The sequence below is a fragment of the Fringilla coelebs genome (genome assembly GCF_963513975.1).
Source record: "Fringilla coelebs genome assembly, chromosome: 23".
NCBI classification, from domain to species: domain Eukaryota; kingdom Metazoa; phylum Chordata; class Aves; order Passeriformes; family Fringillidae; genus Fringilla; species Fringilla coelebs.
Genome location: NC_140049.1, coordinates 2,099,246 through 2,111,959, shown reverse-complemented (window position 1 = coordinate 2,111,959; position 12,714 = coordinate 2,099,246). Strand labels below are relative to the sequence as shown.

The 12,714-nt window shown below is 59.2% G+C and overlaps 1 protein-coding gene across 1 annotated transcript; it reads right to left on the bottom strand.

Annotated features, from left to right (window-relative positions):
• Nucleotides 1–1,686: 1,686 nt before the first annotated feature.
• BAK1 (BCL2 antagonist/killer 1) lies at nt 1,687–11,393 on the bottom strand. Its single transcript, XM_084220723.1, has 6 exons — nt 11,371–11,393; nt 8,385–8,490; nt 5,918–6,053; nt 5,697–5,840; nt 3,095–3,275; nt 1,687–1,791 (listed from the first exon to the last, which is right to left on the bottom strand). Exons 2-6 carry the CDS (start codon nt 8,458–8,460, stop codon nt 1,696–1,698), a joined length of 633 nt encoding a protein of 210 aa, XP_084076849.1. The 5' UTR covers nt 8,461–8,490; nt 11,371–11,393; the 3' UTR covers nt 1,687–1,695.
• Nucleotides 11,394–12,714: the final 1,321 nt, after the last annotated feature.

Below are 12,714 nucleotides of genomic sequence, written 5' to 3'. Positions count from 1 at the left end.
GGAATAATACAGGAAATATTTTAATGCTTTTCTCTTGAGCACAGCCCAGAGCATTCCCATCAGGGAAAAGGGATCCTGCAGGGGCAGCCAGGAGCAAAATGCCAAGCTCAGCTATGGAAGCAGGCTGAAAGAGTTGGTTATTCTGTGTAAAAAAGAGGCAGGGACAGGAGAAATGGGAGAGTTAAAAAATCCAGGCTGGTCCTGCTCAACCTGGGCAGCTGCAAAGGGAGAAGAGAGGGGGATCCATCATCTGCAGGGAACACCCAGCTTGAATCCCCTGGGCTGCAGAAATCAGGAGGGTTTGGGATGGCAGAGAGGAGCTGGCTCCCCTCCTCACCCCAGAATCACTCAAGCACGGTCAGGAACGGAACCAGGACAAATCCCTGCCCAGAGGGTCCCTGCTCCAGGGATGGGCTGCAGCTCCAGGGGCTCCCAGTAAGAGCCAGGGAGCCCAACTGGGGCAGGAGGAGGACAGGGCCAGTGCAGGCACCTGCAGGTTTTAGTGCTGGGGAAGCTGCTGGTGCTTCCCCAGGAGCTGCAGGGCTCCAGCCAGGAGGGTTCTCATGGAAAAGGGTTGGGATTGTCCATGGAGAGGCTGGGAAAGGCTCAGGTGCTGGGAAAGGCTCAATGCTGGGAAAGGCTCAGGTGCTGGGAAAGGCTCAAGTGCTGGCTCAGGAGCAGCAGGAGCTGGAGCAGCCTGGGCTGGGATCACCCTTGGGCACAGGGGTGTCAGCAATGGGGAGGGGGCTCTGCTCCTGCCCCAAGGGCACAGGACCCAACAGGGACACACGCTGGCATTGTCACACACCGCCACCGGGGCACTGTCACAGCCCTCTGCTCCTCCAGAGCAGCCAGTGGGACCAGAAATGCTCCATCCCAGAGATGTGCCATCCCAAAGATGCTCCATCCCAGAGATGTGCCATCCCAAAAATGCTCCATCCCAGAAATGCCCCATCCCAGAGATGTGCCATCCCAAAAATGCTCCATCCCAGAGATGTGCCATCCCAGAAATGCTCCATCCCAGAGATGTGCCATCCCAAAAATGCTCCACCTCAAAGACACTCTATCCCAGAGATGTCCTCTCCCAGGGATGTCCCCTCCCAGGGATGTGCCATCACATAAATGCTCCATCCCAGAAATGTCCCATCCCAAAGATGCTCCATCCCAGAGACACTCTATCCCAGAGATGTCCTCTTCCAAAAATGCCCCATCCCAGAGATGTGCCATCCCAAAAATGCTCCATCCCAGAAATGTCCCATCCCAGAGATGTGCCATCCCAAAGATGTGCCATCCCAAAGATGCTCCATCCCAGAGATGTGCCATCCCAAAGATGCTCCATCCCAGAGATGTGCCATCCCAAAAATGCTCCATCCCAGAAATGTCCCATCCCAGAGATGTGCCATCCCAAAGATGTGCCATCCCAAAAATGCTCCATCCCAGAAATGTCCCATCCCAAAGATGCTCCATCCCAGAGACACTCTATCCCAGAGATGTCCCCTCCCAGGGATGTCCCCTCCCAGGGATGTCCCCTCCTCAGCAGCTTTTTGAGGCCCCAAACACAACAAAGCAGAGCCCCCCCCTCCCCAGTCCTCTCCTGGGGGTGCAGAGCCCCCAGGCCCTGCAGCAGGAGGGTCCCAGCCGCGGGCTGTGCTCTGTCCCGAGGTCCCTGGGGTGCCCCTGTCCCCGGGTGTCCCCTCAGGGGGTGAAGAAGCGCCGCAGCACCAGGTGTCCCAGCACCACCACCGCGGCCGCCACCAGCACGTAGGTCACGTACACGTTGTCCGCGGCCTCCTGCCAGGGAGGGGACACGGGGGGGTCAGTCCTGGCGGTGTGCTCGACCCCCAAACCTCAGCCCTGACCCCCAATCCCCGATCCCACAGCCACCCTGCCCCCCTGACCCCAAACCTGCCCTCCTGAACCTGAAACTGTAACCCCCCTGCCCCAAACCCTGACCCTCCGACCCCAAGCCCTGACCCCCCCAGCTGCCCTGGCCCCCCTAACCCCAAACCCTGCCCCCAAAGCTGCCCCCAAAGCTGATCCCAAACCCTGCCCCCTGCCCCCAAAGCTGCCCCCTGCTTCCAAACCGTGCCCCCAAAAGCGCCCCTAAACCTGCTCCCAAACCTGCCCTCAAATCCTGCTGCCTGCCCCCAAAAATGCCCCCAAAGCTGCCCCTGCCCCTAGATCTTGCTGCCTACTGCCAAACCTGCCTCCTGACCCCAGAAATGCCCCCAAACTCTGCTGCCTGCCCCCAAACCCTGCTGCTTGCCCCCAAACCCGCCCCCTGGCCCCAAAACTGCCCCAAACCTGCCCCAAACCTGCTCCCAAGCTGCCCCCTGCCCCCAAACCTTACTGCTTGCCCCCAAACCTGCCCCTGGCCCCAAACCTGCCCCAAACCTGCCCTGAGCTGCCCCTGCCCCCAGAACTACCCCCAAATCTGCCCCCTGCCCCCAAACCTTACTGCCTGCCCCCAAACCCACCCCCTGCCCCCAGACCTGCCCTGAGCTGGTCTCTGCCCCCAGAACTGTCCCCAAACCTGCCCCCTGGCCCCAAACCCTTCTGCCTGCCCCCAAACCTTACTGTGCTTGCCCCCAAACCCACCCTCTGCCCCCAAACCTGCCCCAAACATGCTCCCAAGCTGCCCCCTGCCCCCAGAACTGTCCCCAAACCCTTCTGCCTGCCCCCAAACCTGCCCCTGCCCCCAAACCTGCCCCCAAACTTGCCCCCAAGCTGCCTTGAGCTGCCCCCTGCCCCCAGAACTGCCCCCAAACCCTGCTGCCCCCTGCCCCAAACCTGCCCCCTGCCCCCAAACCTGCCCCCTGGCCCCAAACCTTACTGCTTGCCCCCAAACCCGCCCCTGCCCCCAAACCTGCCTCAAACATGCCCCGATCTGCCCCCTGCCCCCAAACCTGCCCCAATCTGCCCCAATCTGCCCTGATCTGCCCCAATCTGCCCCCTGCCCCCAGACCTGCCCCCAACCTGCCCCGATCTGCCCCCTGCCCCCAAACCTGCCCCAATCTGCCCCGATCTGCCCCAATCTGCCCCGATCTGCCCCAAACCTGCCCCGATCTGCCCCAGAGCTGCCCCAGGAGCTCACCCATCCTCCCTGCTGGGCGATCCAGCGGGCGATGCGGTGCTGCAGCATGAACTCCGCCACGAAGCCGGCGATGCGGCGCAGGAAGCCGCTGACGCCGCGCTGCCACACGTGCATGGCCAGGCGGTACCCAAAGGCCAGCAGGGCGATCACCCGGCCCCAGTTGATGCCACTCTCAAACAGGCTGCAAAAAAAAACAACCCCAGGTGGTCCCTGAATCCCTGCCCTGAGCTCCCAGCTCGGAGCTGGCACGAGCAGCGGGGTCAACATTGGGGAAACAGCCCCAAAATTGTACCACGAAAAGCTTAGGTTGGATATTATTGGAATTCTTTTTCTCTAGAAGGGTTGGCCAGCCTTGGAACAGCTGCCCAAGCTGGAGAATCTTGAGCAGTGCAGTCAAGACTGAGGAAACAGCCCCAAAATTGTAGCAGGAAAAGCTTAGGTTGGATATTATTGGAATTTTTTTCCCCTGGAAGGGTTGGCCAGGTTGGAACAGCTGCCTACACCAGGGGATCTTCAGCAGTGTGGTCAAGACTGAGGAAACGGCCCCAGATTGTACCAGGAAAACCTGAGGTTGGATATTAGGGAATTTTTTTCCTCTGGAAAGGTTGGCCAAGCTGGAGGATCTTGAGCAATATGATCAGGATTGAAGAAATAACCCCAAGTAGTACCAGGAAACATTTAGCTTGGATATTTGGGAAAATCTTTTCACTGGAAGGGTTGCCCAGCCTTGGAACAGCTGCCCAAGTTGGGAGATCTTGAGCAGTGCAGTCAAGACTGAGGAAACGGCCCCAAAATTGTACCAGGAAAAGCTGAGGTTGGATATTAGGGAATTTTTTTCTCTAGAAGGGTTGGCCAGCCTTGGAACAACTGCCTACACTGCTCAGTCTCCAGCAGTGCAGTGAAGGCTGAGGAAACAGCCCCAAAATTGTACCAGGAAAAGCTGAGGTTGGATATTATAGAAAATTTTTTCATGGGAGTTGAGAGAAGTGTCTCAGAAATGGGGCCACGCTCAGAATTTTCCGTGGGAATCCAAACATTCCTGGGAAAAATGGGATTTGCAAACTTACCTGAGTGTGACAAGGGTTAATTTACCTGAGTGTGACCAGGACAGGGACAGGGGTTAATTTAATTTAATTTACCTGAGTGTGACAGGGACAGGGACAGGGACAGGGACAGGGGTTAATTTAATTTAATTTAATTTACCTGAGTGTGACAGGGACAGGGACAAGGGTTAATTTACCTGAGTGCGACAGGGACAGGGACAGGGACAGGGACAGGGACAGGGGTTAATTTAATTTAATTTAATTTACCTGAGTGTGACAGGGACAGGGACAGGGGTTAATTTACCTGCATGTGTTGCCGCCTCAGCCAGCGCGGCTGCCCGGAGAGGAGAGCAGGAAAAGGACAGAAAGGAAGGAGTTAAACACTGGAGAAAAGAAGGAATTAGACACAAACAGCGAGCAGAGGGCACAGGGACAGGGCTGTCACGGCCAGAGGTGTCTGGAGGAGTGACAGAGCCCAGAGCCATCCTGCCTGACCAGGTGACATTTCCCTGCAGACAGAACCCTCCGTGCCTCCTCAATCCAGGCTTCCCTGGCAAGTCCTGGCAGGAAATTTTCCAGGTCTGTGCCCTCACTCCTCACCTGTCACTGTGCTTTGGGTGGCTGTCACCTGCAGGAGGCTCTGGGTGTCACCTGAGGGCTCTGGGTGTCACCTGCAGGCTTTGGGTGTCACATGCAGAACGCTCTGGGTGTCACCTGCAGGCTCTGGGTGCCACCTGCAAGGAGGCTCTGGGTGTTACCTGCAGGCTCTGGGTGTCACCTGTGGTCTCTGAGTGTCACCTGCAGGCTCTGGGTGTCACCTGTGGTCTCTGAGTGTCACCTTCAGGCTCTGGGTGTCACCTGTGGTCCCTGGGTGTCACCTGCAGGCTCTGGGTGTCACCTGTGGTCTCTGGGTGTCACCTGCAGCAGGCTCTGGGTGTCACCTGCAGTCTCTGAGTGTCACCTGCGGTCTCTGAGTGTCACCTGCAGACTCTGGGTGTTACCTGTGGTCTCTGAGTGTCACCTGCAGTCTCTGGGTGTCACCTGCAGGCTCTGCCAGCCCGAGGAGCAGCCCCCCTACCCGAGGTGTCCATGAGGACCAGGCAGGGTGAGGACTCTGAGCCCGCCTCATCCCGTGTGTGGCATCCTGCCCACGCCAGGGCTTGGACTGAGATGGTCTCAAGGTCCCTCCAACCATTCCATGATTCCATGATTTCTGTGACCAGCCCACCTCCAAAGCCTGCGGCTGGGGTTGTTCCCTGGGATGTCCCAGCCTGGAGCAGGGGACAGGCACAGGTTGGGTGTCCAAGGGACATCCCCTGAGGGACCCCAGGCAGCCAGGCAAGGCCTGGGAGGGGGTGATGGTAGGAGCAGTGCACAGGAGGAGGAGCAGACAGGCAGAACACGCAGGAATCACCCCGGGAAGCTCGCTGGGAGCTCGGCCAGGCTGGAGGGTGAAGCTCAGAGCGTGGGTTTAACCAGCAGCACCGACCACACCCCACCTCCCCTTCCCTCCTCCTCCAGGGAAAGCCCCCAGCCCACGGCAGGACCCTGGGCTTCACCTGGAGGCGATGCTGGTGAAGTGCTGGTAGGCGTTGTCGCGGGTGGGCTGCAGGCGCTCCAGCATGCTGCGGAACTCGCCGTCGTAGCGCCGGTAGATGTCATCCCCGATGATGGCCAGGCGCTGCCCCACGCGGCTCTCGGTGCTGCAGGGCGAGCAGGGGTCAGGGCAGGCTCTGGGGCACTGCCTGGCTCCAGGAGCAGGGCTGGGGCAGGGATTTACCTCTGCAGGTCCTGCTGGAGCTGCTCGATCTCGGGGTCGGGCGGCAGCTCCGCGCCGCGCTCCTGGCGCTCCTGCTGGTAGCGGTAGAAGGCGTAGCTGCGGAACACCTCCTCTGCCTCCTCTGCCACACGGTCCTCTGCGGGGCCAGCAGGGACAGTGCTCAGGGACACGATCATCCACATCCCTGAGTGGGTTTGGAAGGGGCCATGCCCGCAGAACCACCTCCAGAGCCACACAGGTGTCCCTACACCCACAGAACCTTCTCCAGACTCACACATGTCACCACAGAACCTTCTCCAGATCCATACACATCTCTACACCTACACAACCCTCTCCAGAGCCACACACGTCACTACAGAACCTCCTCCAGACCCACACAGGTGTCCCTCTCCCCATACAACCCTCTCCAGAGCCACAGAGGTGTCCCTAAACCCACAGAACCTTCTCCAGACCCACATATGTCACCACAGAACCCTCACCAGAGCCACAGAGGTGTCCCTGCACCCACAGAACCTCCTCCAGAGCCACACATTTGTCCTTGCCTCCATACAACCTTCTCCAGACCAACACATGTATCCCTGTCCCAAAAACCCTCTCCACACCCACACAGGTGTCCCTACACCCACAGAACCTTCTCCAGACCCACACATGTCACCACAGACTCCTCTCCAGACCCACACATTTGTCCTTGTCACCATACAATCCTCTCCAGACCCACACAGGTGTCCCTACACCCACAGAACCTTCTCCAGACCCACACCTGTCCCCACAGAACCTTCTCCAGATCCACACAGTTGTCCCTAAACCCACAGAACCTTCTCCAAATCCACACAGTTGTCCCTAAACCCACAGAACCTTCTCCAGACTCACACCTGTCCCCACAGAACTCTCTCCAGACCCACACCCGTGTCCCTGTCCCCACACTGCTCAGGGACATGGCTGGGACCAGCCCCCTGCAGCAGGGAGTGTTTCAGCCCCAGGGTGACAGATCCCTCATCACACACACCCCATGGCTCCAGGGAAAGTCCCCACAGGATGTCCTGGATCAGAGCTCGGTTTCAGCTGCTCCAGAAGCACCTGGGGAGGGACAGTGGCTCCCCCAGCCCCACTGATGGCCCCACAGGGACCAGGAACACCAAACCCCGTCCCACCATCCCAGAAATCCAGACTGGCCACGCAGCTCTCCAGGATCTGTATTCCATCCTGAGATCTCCCTGCCCAGGGCTGGGAAGGGAGGGCCCAGCTGTGCTGGCAGTGCTGCCCCACCAACCCCATCCCCAAATCCCACCAAATCCTCCTCACAGGCTGTGCCAGCGGGTCCCACCTCCCTGTCCTGGCTGGACCTGCCGTGCCCAGGTCACACCAGCAGAGCTGAAGGGAAAGGACAGCTCCTGTCCCTTTCCAGGAGCTGTTTTCTGTTTTCAGACAGGGTTTGTTTGGTGGCAAACAAATCTCCAGATTTCCCCTCTCCTTCACTTTCTGGGAACTGGAGTCGGTGACGTTCCAGGGAGAGCCAGAAAATGAAACCAACTGAGTCAGAGTTTCAGGGAGAGGAGGGCAAACACAGCCAGACACAAGAGGAAATCTCTGCACCAAAAATAAAAAATCCCTGGAGCTATTGGAGCTATTTTTAGCAACACCAGGACAGGAGGACACATCCCCCCCTTCCCACAGGTGCTATCCCCACTGGGATTGTCTTGGGATCTCTCCCACCCAAGGGATGTGGATCAGGGTTTGCCTGGTGGGTGCCCAGTGGTGCCAAGGGGAGGTTTGGAGCTGCTCTGTGTCTGCCCCACTGATTCACCCTCCTCACCTGCCCCACAGCTCCAGGAGTGCCCATGTCCCCCTTCCACCTGCTGGGATGAGCTGAGGGTTTTTGCTGCCAGCCCCATCCCCACTTTCACCCATTAACCAGGGCAGGGCTGGGCTGGGCTCACATGGGGACAGTGGCCCTGCTCCCAGCTTGTCACCACTGCCCTGCCAGGGCACACGGGACCTGATGTCCCCCCAAGGCCACCCAGGCTGACTGAGAGCTGTGTTCCCCTCTGTGATTCAAACCCCAAACACCTCCCACTCCCTCATGCTCAGGGAAGGAAATACACAGCACCAGGCAGCTCCCACACTTTGTTCTCTCCACGCCTCCAATCCCACCTCGCTGCCCACCCTGACCATCCAATGCCAAGCACACCATCCTCGGTTATTTTGGGTGGAAAAGAACTTCAAACCTCACCCTCTTCCACCCAGGGACACCTCCCACTAGACCAGGATGCTCTGAGCCTCCAGCATGTCCCAAAAGCACTGCCAGTTCCATCCAGCTCCTTGCAGAGCAGATCTGTCACCCAAAAAGCCCTGGAGACAGGAAATCCCATCTTGCCAAAGGAACACAGCAGGGGAATGAATAGAAAACCAAAGGTTTGAAGAGGAAGGGAGCTCTGGGTGCTCCCCTGAGCCCCCCAGAAGCCTTTACCTGGGCTGACCCTGCGCCTGTGGCTCTCCTGTTGTCCCTGCTCCCGTGGAGGGTCCCCCTCATTCCCTGAGGCCATTGCAGAGAGCTTTGGGAATGGCAGCTTCACCTGGAAGGGGGATGGAGATGGTGAGTGGCTGCAGGAGCCCTGTGGTCCCTCACAGCCCGAGGATCAGAGCTTTTATCTCTGCCAGGGCTGGCTCCTCCCTTGCAGCACACTCATTCTGTACCCAGAGGAGAGGTCTGAGTGTGCTGCCTCCACTCCTGACTTCCCTTCATTGGGGAAAATATTGCTGATGTCACTTCCATCACTAAAAGAGAGCTCACACTTGTTAAAGAACTTTCTTCCTGTTATACAGAGAGAGCTGTGGGCTGCACCAGCTCCTCCTCAGCCCAGACCACAGAACTTCAAAAAGGGTGTAACAAAAATTCCAGCACCTCTGAGGCTCCCTGGCTGTGACCACACTGAGCTGCCATGACAACATCTTCATGAGATGAGCCCTGATTTCCTCCAGGACTCCACTTTCCTCTAAATCCCCTTGCTCTTTACATTTCCCCTCTCAGAAAATAAGAAAATTAAATGAGAACTAAACACAAAGCTCATCTTTAGGTATCCTAAACCTGCAGTTCAGGTCTCATCAGAGCTCCTTGAGGCCACCAAGTTCCTGTCAGGATTAAGGGGATCAGGGCAGCTCCTTGCTGCTGTCTGCCATTCCCAGCCCACACTCCCACAGGGCTGAGCTGGGGGCTCTCCTGATCTGCACCAAGCCTGAACTCACGGATGGAACACAATTCCTGATACTCCAAAATTTAAATTGCATCCTGGACAAAAATAAAGGAGTGCTGGGTGGGGACAAACAACCACCCATGGGTATGGGAGAAGGGCACAGCGTGGTTCAAGCTCATGGAGCACACTGGAGATTGTTTCAGAAGGAAAAAGGAGTGGGAGATGGGAAGCAGAGCCCATTTGCTGCGGGATGGGGCCTGGAAGTGCAAAGCTTGGAAATCCACGAGGTCCTGCACAGCTGCACAGGGGCCTGAGCCTGGTGACCAGGATGGAAATGCTGGTTTTTCCTACACTCTGAGGATGGGAGGACAGGATTTCCCCCTTCCTTCCCAAACTCAAACATCCCCATCCAAGGCAGAGCTGAGAAGGGCTCATCAGCTGGGACCAGGGGTAAATCCCTGGGGAGAGCTGCTGGCCACCGGCCCAGATCAGCTGCAGGGCTGCCTCTCCTGGCTCTCAGAATCACAGAATTCCTTGTCCTGGCATGTGCAGATCCCCTGGGATGGTGCAAATTCCTTGGGGAGTTGCAGATCCCTTGGGATGGTGCAGATCCCCTGGGATGTGCAGATCCCCTGGATGGTGTCCATCCCCTGGGATGTGCAGCTCCCCTGGGATGTGCAGATCCCCTGGATGGTGCAGCTCCCCTGGGATGTGCAGATCCCCTGGATGGTGTCCATCCCCTGGGATGTGCAGGTCTCTTGGACAGTGTCCATCTCCTCCTCCACTCAGGAGCCTCCTGTGCTTCACCCTCTGCCCACCCACCCGCACTGGGATGACTCAGAGCAGTTCCCAAGCCGGGAGCAGCTCCTTGGAGCTGTGGGGATCCCCTCTCTGCCCCGCAGTGCCGCTGCTCAGGTGGCACAGGGTGCTGGGCAGGGTGTGGGTGCACACAGCAGAGAGCTCAGGGGCCTCTGGAGCTTTTCCAGCTCGGCCTGTGGGGCAGAGGGCTGTGCCCACAGGGACCCAGGGCTGCCCAGGGGTGACAGGGACTTTTCCTGCCGGGAATGAGTGAGTGAGGAGCGAGGACTTCCTGCCTGTGCAGCACAGCAACCCAGAGGCAGATCCCTCGTGATTTTCAACTTGGATTTCATCTTTGAAGCCCTGCAGGAACTTTTGTTTTCGGTTTCCTTCTGGGGCCTGGCAGGGCTGTTTCCTCTGTCACACATGACACTGCAGCCCTGTCACTGCTGTCCCCACCCTCTGCCAGCCCCAAACGCCCATGTGGACTCCCAAAAGAGTTTCACTGCCCGTCTCTGCAGGGCTCAGAGTGCCCCAGGCCATCCTCTCCAGTTTCCAGAGCTGCTGCCCGTGCTCCTCCTGCTTCCCAGCTTCCCTGTTCCCCCTTTGTTACAGGAACAAGGGTGTGAACGAGGAGATGTCACCCGAACACCCAGAGACAGCCTGGGGCTGCAGGAAATGAAAACCCTCCAAGATCTGAGTCAGGGCTCAAGGGAGGGTGTCAGGGGAGCTGAAGGGTCCCATCCACACTACGAGGGTCCTGTAGGAGGCTGCAAGGGGTTAAAAGCAGCTGCAGTCCCTATATCTGACCCCAGCCACGGGGCTGTGGAATCACCCCCTCACGTGTAATGAATGCCAGGAAATTGATGGAGCACCCCTGGGACGAGCCTTTGGCACCGATCCCTCCGGGCCAGAGATCCCGAGGGATTCCTGACCCCATCCCCGCCCGGCCAGCGGGGCCGGGGCCGCTCCTGCCCCTGCCCCAGGGCAGCATCCCCCCAGCCAAGGTCGCCCCCAAGCCGTGCCCGGGGGTCCCCGGCGGGGCCAGCGCGGCCACAGGCGCCGTGCCCGAGTCCAGGTCACCGCCCGGGCGTGGCGGCACTGGTGTCACCCGTTCCCCAGCGGGGACAGCTCTGCCCACCGATGTCCCCTGCCCTGAGCCCTTCGGGCCCTGCGCGACCGATGCCGCCGTTACTGTCCCCACCCTGCTGGAGAAAATTCGGTTAAACGAGGGAAAATTCCCTTTTTGGGGCACCTAAATTCCCTCTTTGGGGCAGCGACCCGCCCTGAACGGGACCTCCAGCCCTGGCCCGGGGGTTTCTCGCATTGCCCGCAAACTTTGTCCCTGTCACCCCTCCCGCACCCCGGGGTCCATCCCTGCCCATCCCGGCCGGGCCCGGAGAACGGGGATAACCCATCCCAGGAGGGTCTGGGGAGGGGAAAACGGGGGGAAACGCCACTCACCGCGTCCCGGCGGGGAGCAGCGGGTCGGGATATCCCGGGAGCTACCGCATCCCTGCCGGGATCCGCTCCATCCCTCCGGCCGCTCCCTTCCTGCCTCCTGCCCGGAGCGCGGCGCGGGCAAAGGAAGCGCGCGGGGCCGAGGAGGAGGAGGGAAAAGAAGAAGAGGAAAAAAAAATCAAATAGAAACCCAACCCCGCTGACCATAGATAGAGGCGGGCGCGGAGCCGCGCTTTATTCAGATTTATTCAGCTCCCTCTAGAGGCACCAACCCCGGCGCGGGGCAGCGCCGAGCTCCGGCGGCTTTTTTGGAGGGGTTTTGGGGGATCCTCGGGGGGCTCGGGGGAAGCTGGAGCATCTCGCGGTCCCTGCACGGTTCGGGGGATGCGGGGTTGGTACCGCACAGCCCGTGCCAACCCGCACCCCCTTTGCCGGGCTCTCTCGGACATCCTCGGCTCCTCCCTGGCTTCTCCAGGAGCTTTTCCTTACGGCTGCACCTTGAATTCGCCCTCGGTCGTGTTCCCCGGCCGAGATCCCGGTTAAAGTAACGATTTGAGAGTTTGTTTTTCCCGGGAGGGAACTTGTATCGATCCAGCAGAAATAAACAAAGTGGCAGAGGTGGCTCCCACCAAACGCCTCAGGGATCCCGAAATCCGCGGAGATTTTGGGGAAATCCCAGCAGCTCGAGAGAGATTCAGCCCTGGAGGGCTCAGCAATCTGCCCCAGCTGCTTTTCCTCTCCTCGCTCCTTGGGCCGCTGCCAGGGCCGCTGCTGGGGCTGGCAAATTCCAGATAAGCAGCCGAGCTTTGGGGCTGGGCAGAGCCTGAGCGCCGATTATCGCATCCCCCGGCGGGCAGGAGCGCTCCGAGGGCCCCGCGGGATCTGCTCCGCCCGGGGATTTTGGGATTCTTGCCTGGAATGGGTCCCTTGGCTTTGGAATGTCTGGATCTGGAATATGAGGATCCTCTCTCAGCCGCTCCTGAGAGAAGTTCAATTCCCACACGAGGAGGGGAGGTGACAGCTCGGGGGAGTCTGTCCTTTTTTTTTGGGCTTGTTTTGGTCAGGTGAAGGTGCAGGGCCCCCCAAAACCAGAGGTGTTCCCAGGGAAGAGGCTCTGGAACACGAGCAGGCAGCTTCAGATGAGGTGGGTGAGAGGATGGGGAGAGTGGGGGATGCTTGGGGAGGGTCCCAGGCCTTGGAAAAGGTGTAAGGATGGAGAACCATGAGCAAAACTGATCCCAGCTCTGCCCTGTCAGAGGCTGTGCCCCCCCCCAGGGGTGTCCTGGAGGTTCTTCCATCCCTCCATGGCCCTTCCCATCTGAGGAGGGAATAACCTTGGGACCAGCT

What these genes read in the sequence shown, in the direction of transcription:
- BAK1 (XM_084220723.1), bottom strand. Translation starts at nt 8,460, where the DNA reads ATGGCCTCAGGGAATGAGGGGGACCCTCCACGGGAGCAGGGACAACAG. An exon ending in TTCACCAGCATCGCCTCCAG is followed by an intron (nt 3,276 to 5,696) that starts GTGAAGCCCAGG and finishes TTTTTTTTGCAG; the next exon opens with CCTGTTTGAGAGTGGCATCA. An exon ending in TCGCCCAGCAGGGAGGATGG is followed by an intron (nt 1,792 to 3,094) that starts GTGAGCTCCTGG and finishes CCTCCCTGGCAG; the next exon opens with GAGGCCGCGGACAACGTGTA.